The sequence below is a fragment of the Pseudoliparis swirei genome, chromosome 14, assembly GCF_029220125.1.
Source record: "Pseudoliparis swirei isolate HS2019 ecotype Mariana Trench chromosome 14, NWPU_hadal_v1, whole genome shotgun sequence".
In the NCBI taxonomy this organism is placed as follows: domain Eukaryota; kingdom Metazoa; phylum Chordata; class Actinopteri; order Perciformes; family Liparidae; genus Pseudoliparis; species Pseudoliparis swirei.
Window position 1 is genome coordinate 11,347,869 of NC_079401.1, and position 21,586 is coordinate 11,369,454.

At 52.1% G+C, this 21,586-nt stretch overlaps 2 protein-coding genes across 2 annotated transcripts; one reads left to right on the forward strand and one right to left on the reverse strand.

The window, feature by feature from the left end:
- The first annotated feature begins 817 nt into the window (after window positions 1-817).
- On the forward strand, window positions 818-3,517 carry arl6ip6 (ADP-ribosylation factor-like 6 interacting protein 6). Its single transcript, XM_056430796.1, has 4 exons — window positions 818-1,438; window positions 2,526-2,561; window positions 2,795-2,915; window positions 2,994-3,517. Exons 1-4 carry the CDS (start codon window positions 1,324-1,326, stop codon window positions 3,085-3,087), a joined length of 366 nt encoding a protein of 121 aa, XP_056286771.1. The 5' UTR covers window positions 818-1,323; the 3' UTR covers window positions 3,088-3,517.
- Window positions 3,518-4,372: 855 nt separating this feature from the next.
- slc19a2 (solute carrier family 19 member 2) lies at window positions 4,373-16,737 on the reverse strand. The gene is made up of 6 exons (XM_056431603.1): window positions 16,109-16,737; window positions 13,427-13,969; window positions 13,111-13,357; window positions 12,838-13,030; window positions 5,446-5,587; window positions 4,373-5,367 (listed from the first exon to the last, which is right to left on the reverse strand). Exons 1-6 carry the CDS (start codon window positions 16,229-16,231, stop codon window positions 5,218-5,220), a joined length of 1,398 nt encoding a protein of 465 aa, XP_056287578.1. The 5' UTR covers window positions 16,232-16,737; the 3' UTR covers window positions 4,373-5,217.
- Between the last annotated feature and the right edge of the window lie 4,849 nt (window positions 16,738-21,586).

A 21,586-nucleotide genomic window follows, 5' to 3' on the forward strand; every position in this document is an offset into this window, starting at 1 on the left:
GACCCCTCAGGGACTCACTGACCCCTCAGGGCCTCACGGACCCCTCATGGACTCACTGACCCCTCAGGGACTCACGGACCCCTCAGGGACTCACGGACCCCTCAGGGACTCACTGACCCCTCAGGGCCTCACGGACCCCTCATGGACTCACTGACCCCTCAGGGACTCACGGACCCCTCAGGGCCTCACTGACCCCTCAGGGACTCACGGACCCCTCAGGGCCTCACTGACCCCTCAGGGACTCACGGACCCCTCAGGGACTCACGGACCCCTCAGGGCCTCACTGACCCCTCAGGGCCTCACTGACCCCTCAGGGCCTCACTGACCCCTCAGGGCCTCACGGACCCCTCAGGGACTCACGGACCCCTCAGGGCCTCACGGACCCCTCAGGCACTCACGGACCCCTCAGGGCCTCACGGACCCCTCAGGGACTCACGGACCCCTCAGGGACTCCCTGACCCCTCAGGCACTCACGGACCCCTCAGGGACTCACTGACCCCTCAGGGACTCCCTGACCCCTCAGGGACTCACTGACCCCTCAGGGACTCACGGACCCCTCATGGACTCACGGACCCCTCAGGGACTCACTGACCCCTCATGGACTCACTGACCCCTCAGGGACTCACGGACCCCTCATGGACTCACGGACCCCTCAGGGCCTCACTGACCCCTCAGGGACTCACTGACCCCTCAGGGACTCACTGACCCCTCAGGGACTCACGGACCCCTCATGGACTCACGGACCCCTCAGGGACTCACGGACCCCTCAGGGACTCACGGTTCCCTCAGGGACTCACTGACCCCTCAGGGACTCACGGACCCCTCAGGGACTCACTGACCCCTCAGGGACTCACTGACCCCTCAGGGACTCACGGACCCCTCAGGGCCTCACGGACCCCTCAGGGACTCACTGACCCCTCATGGACTCACGGACCCCTTAGGGACTCCCTGACTCACAGGGGTTGGCTGGAGACAACACATCACGTGACCATGACGTCACAGATGGTGTATGCTGTTTACTTCCGGCTCCTTCATGAAGTATTTATAAATGTATTCACTAGTTTGTCCAAACGGCTTCAGTGACAACAATAAATAATTAATAAGTTAATTGAATGTTTCTATGTTCGTGTTTAATCCGTCACGTTATAAACGGTGACGTCACGTTGCATTGTGGGTAATTCCCTTCATCACGGAAACGGTTCAGAGGACTCAACGTATCGGCTCGAGACACAAGACTAAACCCCCCAGACCGGGACCTTTGATCCAGGACCCCCCTGTGAGACCAGGACCGTTGATCCAGGACCCCCCTGTGAGACCAGGACCATGTCCGGACCGGGTCTCAAGCCGTGGTCCGCCGTCGCGCTGTCGGTGCTGAGCTCCGCCGGAGCGGCGGCCGCTGGAGGCTGCCTGGGCGCCCTGGTCTACCCGGTCCTCACAGGTGAGCGCGTGGGGGTAACAACACTATTCCTTCAAACGTCTTTTTATTACACAGATCAGTTATTACTACTGTGTGGTTGTAATAACTACTATAAAGTAGAAGGTCTTGATGGAGGTCTTGATGAAGGTCTTGATTGAGGTCTTGATTGAGGTCTTGATGAAGGCATTGATTGAGGTCTTGATGAAGGTCTTGATTGAGATCTTAATGAAGGTATTGATGGAGTTCTTGATGGAGGTCTTGATGAAGGCATTGATTGAGGTCTTGATGAAGGCATTGATTGAGGTCTTGATGAAGGTCTTGATTGAGATCTTAATGAAGGTATTGATGGAGTTCTTGATGGAGGTCTTGATGAAGGCATTGATTGAGGTCTTGATGGAGGTCTTGATGAAGGCATTGATGGAGGTCTTGATGGAGGTCTTGATGAAGGCATTGATTGAGGTCTTGATTGAGGTCTTGATGAAGGCATTGATTGAGGTCTTGATTGAGGTCTTGATGGAGTTCTTGATGAAGGTATTGATGAAGGTATTGATTGAGGTCTTGATGGAGGTCTTGATGGTCTTGATGAAGGCATTGATTGAGGTCTTGATGAAGGCATTGATTGAGGTCTTGATGAAGGTCTTGATGGAGGTCTTGATGAAGGCATTGATTGAGGTCTTGATGAAGGCATTGATTGAGGTCTTGATGAAGGTCTTGATTGAGATCTTAATGAAGGTATTGATGGAGTTCTTGATGGAGGTCTTGATGGAGGCATTGATTGAGGTCTTGATGAAGGCATTGATTGAGGTCTTGATGAAGGTCTTGATGGAGGTCTTGATGAAGGCATTGATGGAGGCATTGATTGAGGTCTTGATGGAGGTCTTGATGAAGGCATTGATTGTGGTCTTGATTGAGGTCTTGATGAAGGCATTGATTGAGGTCTTGATTGAGGTCTTGATGAAGGCATTGATTGAGGTCTTGATTGAGGTCTTGATGAAGTTGTTGATGAAGGTATTGATGGAGGTCTTGATGGTCTTGATGAAGGCATTGATGGAGGTCTTGATGGAGGTCTTGATGGTCTACTCACCAGTTCACTGATTCCTGGTTTCAGAGCTGAAGGCAGATTGGACTGAAGAGAGGGTTTTGGGTGAGTACCACTTCCTGTTCATTTAGTCCACCTTCACAGCTGATCCGGATCACCGGTCTCCTCATCAGAAGGGTCTTCATGGAGCTCATGGGACTCTCCTGCTTCACCACAACTATGAAGTCCATCAATATGAGAAGAAGAGAAGTTCTAGATATAGAATAACACGTCAAATCATCTAGTGTTCCTCATCACGCCTGGATTGGTGTGTGTGTGTGTGTGTGTGTGTGTTGCAGGTCCCTGGATTATCCTAGTCCTCTCAGTCCTAGTAGGCTGTGTTTGCTGTCTCTTCTCATGGACCCTGACCCACCTGGACTCGTACGGGCCGGATACGGGACCACCACCGACCCACCTGAGGTAGCACACCTGGCTACACAACATATACCAGACCTGACCTAAAGATGACACATGGTAACCCTGTGTTTGTGTGTGTAGAGATGTCTCTGACCCGGGTGGCCTCGTGGGTTCTGGTGTAGCGGGGCTGAACGGCCTCTTGGCGATGCTCACCGTCATCTGGAGCCTCACCTGACACTCCCTCAGGTGTCTGATCCCACCTGACACCAGACATCTGGAAGCTCAGCAGGATTCTGCTGCAGGCTGGAGACATCCTGGAGACATCCAGAAGACATCCAGAAGACGTCCAGAAGACATCCTGAAGACATCCAGAAGACGTCCTGAAGACATCCAGAAGACGTCCAGAAGACGTCCTGAAGACGTCCAGAAGACGTCCTGTGTGGACACTGCAGCAGCCATGTTGTGACAGGACATGTTGATGATGGTCTGTCCACCATGTCTTCCATATCATTATTATAATATTATATACACTGGGAGGAAGTTTCCTTGTTTGATATTAAGTTGTGGGGGAGTCAAGGTGGTTTTGGGAGATGGATCAAAGGGGAATATTTAATTCAGGGAATAAAGTCAAAATATATATTCTAATAAATAATACATGTGCATGACAGCAGCTTCCTTATTCTACTAAAGATCTGACCAGACACAGTACAGTACTACCTCTAGCCTCCTACCTCTAGCCACCTGCCTCCTACCTCTAGCCACCTGCCTCTAGTCTCTAGCCACCTGCCTCTAGTCTCTAGCCACCTGCCTCTAGTCTCTAGCCACCTGCCTCTAGCCACCTGCCTCTTGCCTCCTACCTCTAGCCACCTGCCTCTAGTCTCTAGCCTCCTACCTCTAGCCTCCTACCTCTAGCCACCTGCCTCCTACCTCTAGCCACCTGCCTCTAGTCTCTAGCCTCCTACCTCTAGCCACCTGCCTCTAGTCTCTAGCCACCTGCCTCTAGTCTCTAGCCACCTGCCTCTAGCCACCTGCCTCTTGCCTCCTACCTCTAGCCACCTGCCTCTAGTCTCTAGCCACCTGCCTCCTACCTCTAGCCACCTGCCTCTAGTCTCTAGCCACCTGCCTCCTACCTCTAGCCACCTGCCTCCTTCCTCTAGTGTCTAGTCTAAAGTTCCTCCCCTAAAGCTCTGCCTCTAAATCTCAGCCTCTTAAGTTCCTCCCATTAAGCTCCTCCCCTAGAGCTCCTCTGAAGCTCTAAAGCTCCTCCTCTAACGCTCCTCCCCAAAAGCTCCGCCTCTAAAGCTCTTCCACTAAAGCTCCGCCTCTAAAGCTCCTCCTCTACAGCTCAGCCTCTAAGGCTCCTCCTCTGAAGCTCCTCTAAAGCTCCGCCTCTAAAGCTCTGCCTATAAATCTCCTCTAAGGCTCCTCCTCTAAAGCTCAGCCTCTGAAGCTCCTCCTCTAAGGCTCCTCCTCTGAAGCTCCTCCTCTAAGCTCCGCCTCCTGAGGAAGTAAACACTGTGGATGGTGAGTGTTTTGTTTATTTTGTTGTTTACAGTGCGATTACAAACAAACAGACTTCTGGAACATGAGCTGAGATCTTCCTCATGAAGGAGCTCGTCTTCACGGTCACGGAGCGCTAAACTACAACAGTGCAAAGAAGTGGAATGAGACAAAAGAGGAGGGTCCTCTGCTTGACTGACAGCCAATGAGAAGAGAGGAAGAGTTCACAGTACAATCTGGTGCTGCAGTACAGAGGCTTCAAGTGTTAGTTAATGTGTTGACAAACAACAACAACAAGCATCACATACAAGACCTACAAGCAGCTAACGCCGTACTAATGTCTACACGACTAATATAACCATGGACACTCTGGAGAACCTTTGGACAGTGTGTGTGTGTGTGCTTTTGGGCATATCTCTGATGGTGACACACTAACCGTAATCGACCTCTTGACCTCACACGGGTTCATGGTCACTCATTCAAGACACACATTGATAAACCTGATACAGATATAATTATCAATGATGGTACATTACATTATTACAATTTCAGGAGGAAATAAATATAAAAATACAAAGGTGAATGTGTTGCTGGTGTCAGATGTGACCGAGAGCAGACCGTGGGACTGTGAAGCATCATAGTGGTCACTTGGTCTAAGGCACCGCAGCCCATAAGCTGGGAATCATACAGAAATACAATTATTACATCTGACCTGGGATCAGCAGAGAGTGCAAGTTCAGAGCTGCTTCCACGTGTGTCACATGACGGGAAGGGGGCAACAGACTCATACTCCATACTTCACATGGGGCAACAGACTGTATATGTGCGACATCACTCGCTCATGCTGCTCCCCTGAGAACAGCCCTCAGCTGACTGGGGAGGACTCAGCTTCTACCCTGCTGCGGGTCTGGACCTCCTCCTGCCGCTTGCAGCGCCTCCTGGAGGCCAGTTTGAAAAGCGCAGCCAGCAGAAAGACCACGGAAATGACAGCAAAGTATCCACCGTAGATGAGGAACTGAGGGAAGGAAACAAGGAAACAAGACATCATCGATCAGATGTGGTCATCTGGTGGGCGGGGCCTGTTCCAGCTCACCTGAGTGAAGACGTCGAGGCCGAGGCCGGCCGAGTCCACCACCACCACCGTGAGCAGGGTCTGCAGCAGCAGCGCCAGGAAGGTGTTCACCCCGAACACCAGAGCGTAGCGCTGCATGTTGAGGCTGGCTGCTACCTGATAGCTAGAGATGACACACAGCAGGAGGTGAGAGATGACACACAGCAGGAGGTGAGAGATGACACACAGCAGGAGGTTAGAGAGGACACACAGCAGGAGGTTAGAGATGACACACAGCAGGAGGTGAGAGATGACACACAGCAGGAGGTTAGAGAGGACACACAGCAGGAGGTGAGAGATGACACACAGCAGGAGGTGAGAGAGGACACACAGCAGGAGGTTAGAGATGACACACAGCAGGAGGTTAGAGATGACACACAGCAGGAGGTGAGAGATGACACACAGCAGGAGGTGGGAGAGGACACACAGCAGGAGGTGAGAGAGGACACACAGCAGGAGGTTAGAGATGATACACAGCAGGAGGTTAGAGATGACACACAGCAGGAGGTTAGAGAGGACACACAGCAGGAGGTTAGAGATGACACACAGCAGGAGGTGAGAGATGACACACAGCAGGAGGTGAGAGATGACACACAGCAGGAGGTTAGAGATGACACACAGCAGGAGGTGAGAGATGACACACAGCAGGAGGTGAGAGATGACACACAGCAGGAGGTTAGAGATGACACACAGCAGGAGGTTAGAGAGGACACACAGCAGGAGGTTAGAGAGGACACACAGCAGGAGGTGAGAGATGACACAGCAGGAGGTGAGAGATGACACACAGCAGGAGGTGAGAGATGACACACAGCAGGAGGTTAGAGGTGATACACAGCAGGAGGTTAGAGATGACACACAGCAGGAGGTTAGAGAGGACACACAGCAGGAGGTGAGAGATGACACACAGCAGGAGGTTAGAGATGACACACAGCAGGAGGTTAGAGAGGACACACAGCAGGAGGTGAGAGATGACACACAACAGGAGGTGAGAGATGACACACAGCAGGAGGTTAGAGAGGACACACAGCAGGAGGTGAGAGATGACACACAACAGGAGGTGAGAGATGACACACAGCAGGAGGTGAGAGATGACACACAGCAGGAGGTGAGAGATGACACAGCAGGAGGTGAGAGATGACACACAGCAGGAGGTTAGAGAGGACACACAGCAGGAGGTGAGAGATGACACACAGCAGGAGGTGAGAGATGACACACAGCAGGAGGTTAGAGAGGACACACAGCAGGAGGTGAGAGATGACACACAGCAGGAGGTGAGAGATGACACACAGCAGGAGGTTAGAGATGACACACAGCAGGAGGTGAGAGATGACACACAGCAGGAGGTGAGAGATGACACACAGCAGGAGGTGAGAGATGACACACAGCAGGAGGTGAGAGATGACACACAGCAGGAGGTGAGAGATGACACACAGCAGGAGGTGAGAGATGATGATACACAGCAGGAGGTTAGAGATGATACACAGCAGGAGGTTAGAGATGACACACAGCAGGAGGTGAGAGATGACACAGCAGGAGGTGAGAGATGACACACAGCAGGAGGTGAGAGATGACACACAGCAGGAGGTGAGAGATGACACACAGCAGGAGGTGAGAGATGACACACAGCAGGAGGTGAGAGATGACACACAGCAGGAGGTGAGAGATGACACACAGCAGGAGGTTAGAGATGACACACAGCAGGAGGTTAGAGAGGACACACAGCAGGAGGTTAGAGATGACACACAGCAGGAGGTTAGAGATGACACACAGCAGGAGGTTAGAGATGACACACAGCAGGAGGTTAGAGATGACACACAGCAGGAGGTTAGAGAGGACACACAGCAGGAGGTTAGAGATGACACACAGCAGGAGGTTAGAGATGACACACAGCAGGAGGTGAGAGATGACACACAGCAGGAGGTGAGAGATGACACACAGCAGGAGGTTAGAGATGACACACAGCAGGAGGTTAGAGAGGACACACAGCAGGAGGTTAGAGATGACACACAGCAGGAGGTTAGAGATGACACACAGCAGGAGGTTAGAGATGACACACAGCAGGAGGTTAGAGATGACACACAGCAGGAGGTGAGAGATGATGACACAGCAGGAGGTGAGAGATGATACACAGCAGGAGGTGAGAGATGACACACAGCAGGAGGTTAGAGATGACACACAGCAGGAGGTGAGAGATGACACACAGCAGGAGGTTAGAGAGGACACAGCAGGAGGTGAGAGATGACACACAGCAGGAGGTTAGAGATGACACACAGCAGGAGGTTAGAGATGACACACAGCAGGAGGTTAGAGATGACACACAGCAGGAGGTTAGAGATGACACACAGCAGGAGGTTAGAGATGACACACAGCAGGAGGTGAGAGATGACACACAGCAGGAGGTGAGAGATGACACACAGCAGGAGGTGAGAGATGACACACAGCAGGAGGTGAGAGATGACACACAGCAGGAGGTGAGAGATGACACACAGCAGGAGGTGAGAGATGACACACAGCAGGAGGTTAGAGATGACACACAGCAGGAGGTGAGCGATGACACACAGCAGGAGGTTAGAGATGACACACAGCAGGAGGTTAGAGATGACACACAGCAGGAGGTTAGAGATGACACACAGCAGGAGGTGAGAGATGACACACAGCAGGAGGTTAGAGAGGACACACAGCAGGAGGTGAGAGATGACACACAGCAGGAGGTTAGAGATGACACACAGCAGGAGGTTAGAGATGACACACAGCAGGAGGTTAGAGATGACACACAGCAGGAGGTTAGAGATGACACACAGCAGGAGGTTAGAGATGACACACAGCAGGAGGTTAGAGATGACACACAGCAGGAGGTTAGAGATGACACACAGCAGGAGGTTAGAGATGACACACAGCAGGAGGTTAGAGATGACACACAGCAGGAGGATAGAGATGACACACAGCAGGAGGTTAGAGATGACACACAGCAGGAGGTTAGAGATGACACACAGCAGGAGGTTAGAGATGACACACAGCAGGAGGTTAGAGATGACACACAGCAGGAGGTGAGAGATGACACACAGCAGGAGGTGAGAGATGACACACAGCAGGAGGTGAGAGATGACACACAGCAGGAGGTTAGAGATGATACACAGCAGGAGGTTAGAGATGACACACAGCAGGAGGTGAGAGATGACACAGCAGGAGGTGAGAGATGACACACAGCAGGAGGTTAGAGATGACACACAGCAGGAGGTTAGAGATGACACACAGCAGGAGGTTAGAGATGACACACAGCAGGAGGTTAGAGATGACACACAGCAGGAGGTTAGAGATGACACACAGCAGGAGGTGAGAGATGACACACAGCAGGAGGTTAGAGATGACACACAGCAGGAGGTGAGAGATGACACACAGCAGGAGGTGAGAGATGACACAGCAGGAGGTTAGAGATGACACACAGCAGGAGGTGAGAGATGACACAGCAGGAGGTTAGAGATGACACACAGCAGGAGGTTAGAGATGACACACAGCAGGAGGTTAGAGATGACACACAGCAGGAGGTTAGAGATGACACAGCAGGAGGTTAGAGATGACACACAGCAGGAGGTTAGAGATGACACACAGCAGGAGGTTAGAGATGACACACAGCAGGAGGTGAGAGATGACACACAGCAGGAGGTTAGAGAGGACACACAGCAGGAGGTGAGAGATGACACACAGCAGGAGGTTAGAGATGACACACAGCAGGAGGTTAGAGATGACACACAGCAGGAGGTTAGAGATGACACACAGCAGGAGGTGAGAGATGACACACAGCAGGAGGTGAGAGATGACACACAGCAGGAGGTGAGAGATGATACACAGCAGGAGGTTAGAGATGACACACAGCAGGAGGTTAGAGATGACACACAGCAGGAGGTTAGAGATGACACACAGCAGGAGGTTAGAGATGACACACAGCAGGAGGTTAGAGATGACACACAGCAGGAGGTGAGAGATGACACACAGCAGGAGGTTAGAGATGATACACAGCAGGAGGTTAGAGATGACACACAGCAGGAGGTTAGAGATGACACACAGCAGGAGGTTAGAGATGACACACAGCAGGAGGTTAGAGATGACACACAGCAGGAGGTTAGAGATGACACACAGCAGGAGGTTAGAGATGACACACAGCAGGAGGTGAGAGATGACACACAGCAGGAGGTTAGAGATGACACACAGCAGGAGGTGAGAGATGACACACAGCAGGAGGTTAGAGAGGACACAGCAGGAGGTGAGAGATGACACACAGCAGGAGGTTAGAGATGACACACAGCAGGAGGTTAGAGATGATACACAGCAGGAGGTTAGAGAGGACACACAGCAGGAGGTGAGAGATGACACACAGCAGGAGGTTAGAGATGACACACAGCAGGAGGTGAGAGATGACACACAGCAGGAGGTTAGAGATGACACACAGCAGGAGGTTAGAGATGACACACAGCAGGAGGTTAGAGATGACACACAGCAGGAGGTTAGAGATGATACACAGCAGGAGGTGAGAGATGACACACAGCAGGAGGTGAGAGATGACACACAGCAGGAGGTGAGATGACACACAGCAGGAGGTGAGAGATGACACACAGCAGGAGGTGAGAGATGACACACAGCAGGAGGTGAGAGATGACACACAGCAGGAGGTGAGAGATGACACACAGCAGGAGGTTAGAGATGACACACAGCAGGAGGTTAGAGATGACACACAGCAGGAGGTTAGAGATGACACACAGCAGGAGGTTAGAGAGGACACACAGCAGGAGGTTAGAGATGACACACAGCAGGAGGTGAGAGATGACACACAGCAGGAGGTTAGAGATGACACACAGCAGGAGGTTAGAGATGACACACAGCAGGAGGTGAGAGATGACACACAGCAGGAGGTTAGAGATGACACACAGCAGGAGGTGAGAGATGACACACAGCAGGAGGTGAGAGATGACACACAGCAGGAGGTTAGAGATGACACACAGCAGGAGGTTAGAGATGACACAGCAGGAGGTTAGAGATGACACACAGCAGGAGGTGAGAGATGACACACAGCAGGAGGTGAGAGATGACACAGCAGGAGGTTAGAGATGACACACAGCAGGAGGTTAGAGATGACACACAGCAGGAGGTTAGAGATGACACACAGCAGGAGGTGAGAGATGACACACAGCAGGAGGTTAGAGATGACACACAGCAGGAGGTTAGAGATGACACACAGCAGGAGGTTAGAGAGGACACAGCAGGAGGTGAGAGATGACACACAGCAGGAGGTTAGAGATGACACACAGCAGGAGGTTAGAGATGACACACAGCAGGAGGTTAGAGATGACACACAGCAGGAGGTTAGAGATGACACACAGCAGGAGGTTAGAGATGACACACAGCAGGAGGTTAGAGATGACACACAGCAGGAGGTTAGAGATGATACACAGCAGGAGGTTAGAGATGACACACAGCAGGAGGTTAGAGAGGACACACAGCAGGAGGTGAGAGATGACACACAGCAGGAGGTTAGAGATGACACACAGCAGGAGGTTAGAGATGACACACAGCAGGAGGTTAGAGATGACACACAGCAGGAGGTGAGAGATGACACACAGCAGGAGGTTAGAGATGACACACAGCAGGAGGTGAGAGATGACACACAGCAGGAGGTTAGAGATGACACACAGCAGGAGGTTAGAGATGACACACAGCAGGAGGTTAGAGATGACACACAGCAGGAGGTTAGAGATGACACACAGCAGGAGTTTAGAGATGACACACAGCAGGAGGTTAGAGATGACACACAGCAGGAGGTGAGAGATGACACACAGCAGGAGGTTAGAGATGACACACAGCAGGAGGTTAGAGATGACACACAGCAGGAGGTTAGAGATGACACACAGCAGGAGGTTAGAGATGACACACAGCAGGAGGTTAGAGATGATACACAGCAGGAGGTTAGAGATGACACACAGCAGGAGGTTAGAGATGACACACAGCAGGAGGTTAGAGATGACACAGCAGGAGGTTAGAGAGGACACACAGCAGGAGGTTAGAGAGGACACACAGCAGGAGGTTAGAGAGGACACACAGCAGGAGGTTAGAGAGGACACACAGCAGGAGGTTAGAGATGACACACAGCAGGAGGTTAGAGATGACACACAGCAGGAGGTTAGAGATGACACACAGCAGGAGGTTAGAGATGACACACAGCAGGAGGTTAGAGATGACACACAGCAGGAGGTTAGAGATGACACACAGCAGGAGGTTAGAGATGACACACAGCAGGAGGTTAGAGATGATACACAGCAGGAGGTGAGAGATGACACACAGCAGGAGGTTAGAGATGACACACAGCAGGAGGTTAGAGATGACACACAGCAGGAGGTTAGAGATGACACACAGCAGGAGGTGAGAGATGACACACAGCAGGAGGTTAGAGAGGACACAGCAGGAGGTGAGAGATGACACACAGCAGGAGGTTAGAGATGATACACAGCAGGAGGTTAGAGAGGACACACAGCAGGAGGTTAGAGGTGATGACACAGCAGGAGGTTAGAGAGGACACACAGCAGGAGGTTAGAGATGACACACAGCAGGAGGTTAGAGAGGACACAACAGGAGGTTAGAGATGACACACAGCAGGAGGTTAGAGATGAAGACACACAGCAGGTGGTGAGAGATGACACACAGCAGGAGGTTAGAGATGACACAGCAGGAGGTTAGAGATGACACACAGCAGGAGGTTAGAGATGACACACAGCAGGAGGTTAGAGAGGACACACAGCAGGAGGTTAGAGATGACACAGCAGGAGGTTAGAGATGACACAGCAGGAGGTTAGAGAGGACACACAGCAGGAGGTTAGAGATGAAGACACACAGCAGGAGGTGAGAGATGACACACAGCAGGAGGTGAGAGATGATGACACAGCAGGAGGTGAGAGATGACACACAGCAGGAGGTTACAAAAGCTGGTTCCTTCCTGTTTCTTGAGATCTTTTTAAATACCGTCTACAGTCCCCACTACAGGAGGACTATTATGAAGTCCAAACACGACGTCCATACTAGACCCTGACTGATAATGATCTGGTGTAGAGACGACAGGTCATGCTAGCTAACTATTAAAGTACAGACTCGCTCATTCACAGAAGAGCACCTGAAGAACACTGAAGAATGAAGTCAGTTTAACAACCTGACCAATCAAAGACCACGGGGAATGTGTTTGAAATCATTTGGAGTCGGGGCCTTGGGTTGTTTGTCTGTGGTCACGACGGGCCCCGGCAGTCATATCCTTACAGGTCAATACGGGGTCCCTACTTCACTGGTTTGTCTGTTCGGGTTCAGTCCATGAAGCCTGCAGCTCCTCATACTCACGTTGCCACGGTGATGAGCAGCATGTAGACGGCTCTGAAGAGGACGTAGGAGCTGTAACACAGCCAGATGTTCCCCAGGGTGACCATGGCAAACACACACAAGGCCATCAGCAGGGAGAGGACGCACAAGGCCAGCTCCCCCCACAGAGACCAGCTCACGGGCAGGTGGCCCACCAGCAGGGCGGCGAGAGCCCCTGTGGACCGGGAACACGGGGTCAGAACCTGTGATGCCTCACCAAGGACTCACCCGGGTTACCGCCACACCACCCCTCACCCAGCAGCGTGGACAGGGTCTCCACGTAGCCGTTGTAGATCTCGTGGGCCTGGGATGGACGGATGTTCTCCCACAGCGCCTGAGCGTAGTTGATGACCTGGAAGTAGCCGCAGGTGGCCAGAGCCCACCACAGGGACCAGGCCAGCAGCGAGGGACACCTGTAGCACTTCAGGAGGTCGTCAAACAGAACCTGCAACACGCCCACGAGGCCGCTGCTCCAACCTCCTGTCTGGGAGGTCCTGGATACCTACAAGGACAGGAGGCCGTGACCGAGGGTCTTCAGCCAGTGCCAACAGGCGAGACCTGAACCACTCACTGCGGAGGCGTCCTGGCTGACGGGGGGCGACATGCTCTCAGAGTCCTCCTCAAGTAGAGCCGCGCCGGGCTTCTCCAGCACTCCTGGACTCTGGTGGAAGAACAAGCTTCTCTTGGGCATGGGCAGGAACCAGGGAGCGACGGAGGCCACGGCGGCCATCGCAAGAGTGACGAGGACCAGGTGGACCAGCTGGACTTTGTCCAGTAAGAGCAGCAGCTGGCCGGTCAGAGACCCGGCCGCCGATCCAAACAGGGTGATGCTGCGGCAGTAACCCGTCACCCTCTGGTACCGGGCCGGCTCCACCACGCTGTAGATGTACGAGTAGTAGGCCACCTCCGAGGCCGTGGCCAGGCCAAAGAAGAACTCCAGGAGCTGCATGGCCCGCAGGCCCCGGGCCTTCAGCAGCAGGACGTAGGTCACCACCAGGCTGGCGGCCTGCAGGATCAACACGGGCTTATAGCGGAGGAAGTCCGTGGCCAGGAAGACGGGGAACAGCAGCACCAGGTAGGAATACGTCCACACGGGGTAGATCTCATTGACCACCTGAGACCAGGGACACATGGAGAGGCCTCAGGAAGTCAGATGTGGAACGTGTAAAACACCAAGTGGAGCAAGCAGTGGTGGGTTAGCATGAGATCTATGGAGCAGTGATGGGTTAGCATGAGATCTACATAACAGTGATGGGTTAGCATGAGATCTATGGAGCAGTGATGGGTTAGCATGAGATCTACATAACAGTGATGGGTTAGCATGACATCTATGGAGCAGTGATGGGTTAGCATGAGATCTATGGAGCAGTGATGGGTTAGCATGAGATCTATGGAGCAGTGATGGGTTAGCATGAGATCTACATAACAGTGATGGGTTAGCATGAGATCTATGGAGCAGTGATGGGTTAGCATGAGATCTATGGAGCAGTGATGGGTTAGCATGAGATCTACATAACAGTGATGGGTTAGCATGAGATCTATGGAGCAGTGATGGGTTAGCATGAGATCTATGGAGCAGTGATGGGTTAGCATGAGATCTACATAACAGTGATGGGTTAGCATGAGATCTACATAACAGTGATGGGTTAGCATGAGATCTATGGAGCAGTGATGGGTTAGCATGAGATCTACATAACAGTGATGGGTTAGCATGAGATCTACATAACAGTGATGGGTTAGCATGAGATCTATGGAGCAGTGATGGGTTAGCATGAGATCTACATAACAGTGATGGGTTCGCATGAGATCTATACAACAGTGATGGGTTCGCATGAGATCTATGGAGCAGTGATGGTTAGCATGAGATCTATGGAGCAGTGATGGTTAGCATGAGATCTACATAACAGTGATGGGTTAGCATGAGATAACAGTGATGGGTTAGCATGAGATCTATGGAGCAGTGATGGTTAGCATGAGATCTATTGGTCATCACAGTCGACAGTTACAGAAAACCTTTATCCAATTTATTTATTTGTTAAATTTAATTGTTTATTTTATATCGCCAACAATCCCGACCTCCCCTCAGAGTGCTTTACAGAGTGTGTACACAGAGAGAGAGAGAGAGAGAGCCCTGATGTCTTGTTCTGTCATTTATAACTTATGAGAGTTCAGTGAGATGTTGAGGAGCAGGAACACAACCTGGAGAGTTCGAGACCAGAGACAGAAGAGGACACATAAACAGGTGAGACACAGGAGTGAGACAGACAGAAGAGTGAGACACAAACACAGGAGAGTGAGACAGACAGGAGTTTCATAAACAGAAGAGTGAGACACAGAAGAGTGAGACACAAACACAGGAGAGTGAGACAGACAGAAGAGTGAGACACATAAACAGAAGAGTGAGACACAGGAGAGTGAGACACATAAACAGAAGAGTGAGACACAGGAGAGTGAGACAGACAGAAGAGTGAGACACAGAAGAGTGAGACACAAACACAGGAGAGTGAGACAGACAGAAGAGTGAGACACATAAACAGAAGAGTGAGACACAGGAGAGTGAGACACATAAACAGAAGAGTGAGACACAGGAGAGTGAGACAGACAGAAGAGTGAGACACAGAAGAGTGAGACACAAACACAGGAGAGTGAGACACAGAAGAGTGAGACACAAACACAGGAGAGTGAGACACAGAAGAGTGAGACACAAACACAGGAGAGTGAGACACAGAAGAGTGAGACACAAACACAGGAGAGTGAGACACAGAAGAGTGAGACACAAACACAGGAGAGTGAGACAGACAGAAGAGTGAGACACATAAACAGGAGAGTGAGACACAGGAGAGTGAGACACATACACAGAAGAGTGAGACACAGAAGAGTGAGACAGACAGAAGAGTGAGACACATAAACAGAAGAGTGAGACACAGGAGAGTGAGACACAAACACAGAAGAGTGAGACACAGAAGAGTGAGACAGACAGAAGAGTGAGACACATAAACAGAAGAGTGAGACACAGGAGAGTGAGACACAAACACAGAAGAGTGAGACACAGAAGAGTGAGACAGACAGAAGAGAGCCCAGCAGGTCCTCTCTGCCGTGCCGGTGAGCTTCACTCCGAGCCCCACATGAAGAGGGCTCCTCTAGCAGGTAAAGTACTGCCAGCTCGACCTTTGACCTGCACCTTCATCATGAGGACATGAAGCAGCGCGTGCTGTGACGTCATGAGCGTGTCACGGTCAGGTGTGCCGCTCACCTGGGCCTCGGTCAGGTTGTGGTCCGGACCCATGAGGTAGGCCGTGAGGAAGGGCTCCGACGGCCGCAGGCTGGAGAAGAAGCCGTACGCGCACAGCACCAGCGTCTGGTCGAGCGCGCGCATGGTGACAGCCTGACCTCGCGCGCTGAGCCCGCAGCTGATGCGCCGCGCGCGCTTCTTCCCCGGTGGAGTCTGCTGCTCAGCCGCCAGCCTCCGGGCTCACTACCGCCCCCAGGCGGCGAGGAGGAGCAGCAGCACGAGCACGAAACGATTAGGATTCATCAGAATCAGAATCAGAAACAGTTTTATTGCCAGGAATGTTTACACAAACGAGGAATTTTTTTTGGCGGTAGGTGCAACATTTGGACATGACAAACAACAATCATCACGACAGAAAGACAACAAATAATGTGAAAGTGTTTGGGTGTGTGCTTCAAGTGATGTGTGTTTTAGTTAAAAGTGTATGTTACATGTGGCGTGTGTTTAAGTTAAAGTGCATGTAAATAAAGTGACATGTGTGTGGAGGAGGCCTCAAGTTAAAGTGCATGTTAAAGTGACGTGTGTGGAGGAGGCCTCCAGGAGGGAAGAAGAAGGAGGAGGGAGGAGGAGTAGGAGGAAGAGGAAGGAGCTCCTTCCTCTTCCTCCTCCTCTCCTCACTCCTCACTCCTTGCGTTGATTGTTGTTTGTCATGTCCAAATGTTGCACCTTCCACCAAAAATTTTGTTTGTGAAAACATTCATTCTTTGGCAATAAACCTGTTTCTGATTCTGATTCTGATTCTGATCTGATTCTGATTCTGAAGGTGGAAGAAGAGGTGGTAGTCCTGGGGGTGACAGTCAGTCAGTCCCGGGTTCCATTGATGAGCCCGACTGCCGACGGGAAAAAACTTTTGGTGTGGCGGGTGGTCTTTGTCATGATGGACGCAGCCCTCCCCGAGGGAGGGACTCGAACAGGGAGTGACGAGGGGTCAGCGACAATCTTTCTGGCCCGCTTCAGTGACCTGGAAGTGAACAGGACCTGTAGGGAAGGCAGATTGCAGCCGATAACCCTCTCGGCCGAGCGGATGATGCTCTGCAGCCTGCACTTGTCTTTGGCTGTGGCTGCAGGGTGCCAGACGGTGATGGAGGAGCAGATGATGGACTCAACGATGGCGTGTAGAATTGTACCATCATTCTCCTGGCAGGTTGAATTTCCTCAGCTGCCTCAGGAAGAACATCCTCTGCTGGGCCTTCTTGGTGATGGAGCCGATGTTCAGCTCCCACTTGAGGTCCTGGGTGATGATGGAGCCCAGGAAGCGGAAGGACTCCACAGCGTCGACGGGGGAGTCACACAGGATGAGAGGGGCGGGTGGGGCTGCATTCCTCCTGAAATCCACAACCATCTCCACTGTCTTTAGAGCGTTGAGCTCCAGGTTGTTCTGGCTGCACCAGGTCACCAGGTGGTCAGTCTCCCACCTGTAGGCGGTCTCGTCCCCACCAGAGATGAGTCCAATGAAGAGGACTCTCTCGTCTATCAACACCCACAAGGCAACAGGTCCAGACAACATCCCTGGTCGTGTGCTGAAGGACTGCGCAGAGGAGCTTAAGGACGTCTTCACGGATGTCTTTAATACTTCTCTGAGACAAGCTGTTGTTCCATCATGCTTCAAGGTAACCACCATCATACCTGTGCCAAAGAAATCCACTCCGTCCTGCTTCAACGACTATCGTCCAGTGGCACTGACCCCCATAATCATGAAGTGCTTTGAACGACTAGTCATGTCGCATATCAAATCCATTCTCCCCCCCACTCTGGACCCTTTCCAGTTTGCATACCGGGCCAAACGGTCCACGGAGGATGCAATCTGCTCTGCTCTCCACCCAGCCCTCACCCACCTGGACAAAAAGACTCTATGTAAGAATGCTGTTCATAGACTTTAGCTCAGCATTCAACACAATCATCCCACAACAACTAATCTGCAAACTTGACCAGCTGGGGCTCAACACCTCGCTGTGTAACTGGCTGCTGGACTTCCTGAGTGAGAGGCCACAAGCAGTACGTGTTGGCAACAACACCTCGAGCAGCATCACACTCAGCACAGGGGCCCCTCAGGGCTGTGCTCAGTCCCCTGCTCTTCACCTTGCTGACTCACGACTGCAAAACCAGCTACAGCACCAATCACATGGTCAAGTTTGCAGACGACACAACATTGATAGGTCTCATCACCAAGGATGACGAGACCTCTACAGGAGGGAGGTCAACCTTCTGACCACGTGGTGCGGAGCCAACAACCTCCTGCTCAACAACAGCAAGACCAAAGAGATCGTTGTTGACTTCCGGAAAGGCCACACCCATCACCCACCACTGACCATCAACGGTGCGGACATTGAGCAGGTCAGCAGCACCAAATTCCTGGGGTGGAAATCAGTGAGGACCTCTCGTGGACAGCCAACACTACATCGCTGGCAAAGAAAGCACAGAGGCGCCTCTACTTCCTCCGGAAACTGAGGAAAGCAGGAGCCCCCATCCATCATGTGCACCTTCTACCGCGGCACCATGGAGAGCATCCTGACCAACTGCATCACTGTGTGGGCGGAAGCTGCACAGACCACAGCAGGAACGCCCTGCAGCGCATAGTGAAGGCAGCTGGAAGGATCATGGGTGCCTCCCTCCCTCCCATCCCTGCAGGACATATACAACACCCGCCTCACCCGCAAAGCGACCTCGATTGTGAGTGACCCCTGCCACCCCTCACACGGTCTCTTCAGCCTCCTGCCCTCTGGGAGGAGGTACCGGAGCCTCCGGGCTCACACCGCCAGGCTGTCCAACAGCTTCATCCACCAGGCGGTCAGGAAGCTGAACTCTCCCCATCCTCCCACTCCGTCCTCTCTCAGACTCACATGTCTGAATGCTGCTAGCACAATTTATGTTGTCTATATGTTTACATGTTTCTTACTATTTTTGCACTTTATGTTGTCTATATGTTCACATGTTTTTTACTATTTTTGCACTCTATGTTGTCTATATGTTGCACAATTCACTTTATGTTGGACAGAAGAGAAACGCAATTTCGATCTTCTGTATGTTTGCACATATGGAAAATTGACAAATAAAACTGACTTTGACTTTGACAATGAGGGTGGTGTCATCCGCGAACTTTAGGAGCTTGACGGACTGGTGACTGGAGGTGCAGCTGTTGGTGTACAGGGAGAACAGCAGAGGGGAGAGAACACAGCCTTGGGGGGAACCCGTGCTGGTGGTCCGGGAGCCTGAGACGTGTTTCCCCAGCCTCACGTGCTGCTTCCTGTCGGTCAGGAAGTCTGTGATCCACCTGCAGGTGGAGTCGGGCACGTGCAGCTGGGAGAGCTTGTCCTGCAGCAGGGACGGGATGATTGTATTGAAAGCAGAGCTGAAGTCCACAAACAGGATCCTGGCGTGGGTTCCTGGGGAGTCCAGATGCTGGAGGATGTAGTGAAGGGCCATGTTGACTGCATCGTCTACAGACCTGTTGGCTCTGTAGGCGAACTGCAGGGGTCCAGGAGTGGGTCGGTGATGGTCTTGAGGTGTGACAGGACCAGCGTTCAAAGGACTTCATGACCACAGAGGTCAGGGCGACGGGCCTGTAGTCATTGAGTCCTGTGATCTTGGGTTTTTGGGACGGGATGATGGTGGAGGCCTTGAAGCAGGCTGGAACGTGGCATGTCTCCAGGGAGGTGTTGAAGATGTCGGTGAACACCGGAGACAGCTGGTCAGCACAGTGCTTCAGGGTGGAGGGGGAGACGGAGTCCGGGCCCGCTGCTTTATGGGGTTCTGCTTTTTGAACAGCCTGTTGACGGCTCTCTCCAGGATGACGAGGGTCGTCGCTGAGGAGATGGAGGGTGCTCCAGAGGTGTGAGCCCCTGATGGGCTGGGTGATGGTGGGCTGAGGGTCTGTGGCTTGTTGATGGGGCTGTGGGGGATTGTCTCAGGACTGCTCCATTGTCTTTCAAAGCGGCAGTAGAACTCATTGAGCTCGTCTGCCAGAAGCACATTGTTCATGGAGTGGGGTGATTTGGGCTTGTAGTTGGTGATCTGCCTGAGCCTCTCCAGACAGAAGCAGAGTCGTTTGCTGAGAGCTGCTGTTGCAGTTTCTCAGAGTACAGTCGTGTAGCATCTCTCACCGCCTTGCTGAACCTGTATTTGGACTCTGTGTACAGGTCCTTGTCCCCACTCCTGAATGCCTGGTCCTTCTGCAGTCTTAGCTTCCTGAGCTCCGCTGTGAACCAGGGTTTGTCGTTGTTATAACTCACCCTGGAGCTGGATGGAATACAGCTGTCCTCACAGAAGCTGATGTAGGAAGTTACAGCCTCTGTGTACTCATCCAGGCTGTTGGTAGCAGTCCTGAAGACATCCCAGTCAGTACAGTCCAAGCACGCCCAGATCCTCCAGAGCCTCACTGGTCCACTTCTTGAACTTCCTCACCACAGGTTTGCAGAGCTTTAGTCTCTGCCTGTATGAGGAATCAGATGAACCATGACGTGGTCAGAGTTTCCCAGTGCAGCTCGAGGGACGGCGTGATAGGCCCTGCTGATTGTTGTGTAGCAGTGGTCCAGAATGCTCTTCTCTCTGGTAGGGCATTTAATTAACTGTCTATATTTAGGGAGTTCGTGGCTGAGGTTTCCTTTGTTAAAATCCCCGAGTACAATAACTAAAGAGTCCGGGAAGGTCCGCTCCACACACCGTATCTGTTCAGCGAGGGTCTGCTGTGCCTCGTGCACGTTTCGCGGCGGCATGTAAACTCCGCCAGGATGAATGAAGCGAACTCACGTGGGAGTAGAAGGGTTTGCAGTGAATGATAAAAGATTCCAGGTCCGGCGAACAGTGCTGTAGAATCACCGTTACGTCGTTGCACCAGCCGTTGTTGAGGTAGAAGCAGATTCCTCCACCCTTTGTTTTTCCGGAGAGCTCCGTGTCCCGGTCCGCTCGGAACAGCTGGAAGCCAGCCAGCTGGAGCGCAGAATCTGGTATCGATCCACTTAGCCATGATTCCGTAAAACACAGGACGGAGGATGAGGAGAAGTCTCTGTCTCTCCCCACCAGCAGCTGAAGTTACTCTTGCCCATCAGGAGACTGGGCCCTGAGGCTGTCCAGGACCAGACGGGATCCAGACCCAGAAAACAAGACTGGATGGGATCCAGACCCAGAAAACAGGGACCGCAGAGACGGTGACTGAAGAAAGGACGTTCGTCTTTTACACATTCGACTGTAAGTGTAAATCATAAATGAGGATTTATTGAAGTACACCTGCAGGAGGGAAATTGAAAGTTGAAGTAAACGCAAAGCCACGAGCCAACCACAATAAGCATGAAGGAAAAGGTCATAAAATAAAGAATTAAGACAAACTGGTATGAAGAGCATTATAACGCTGAGCTCGGCCTGAACATGCACCACAACGTCAGCCCGGAGAAGCTCGAGTGGCCATGAGCGGTGTCCATAACCAGGAGGCTTCAGGTGGACGTT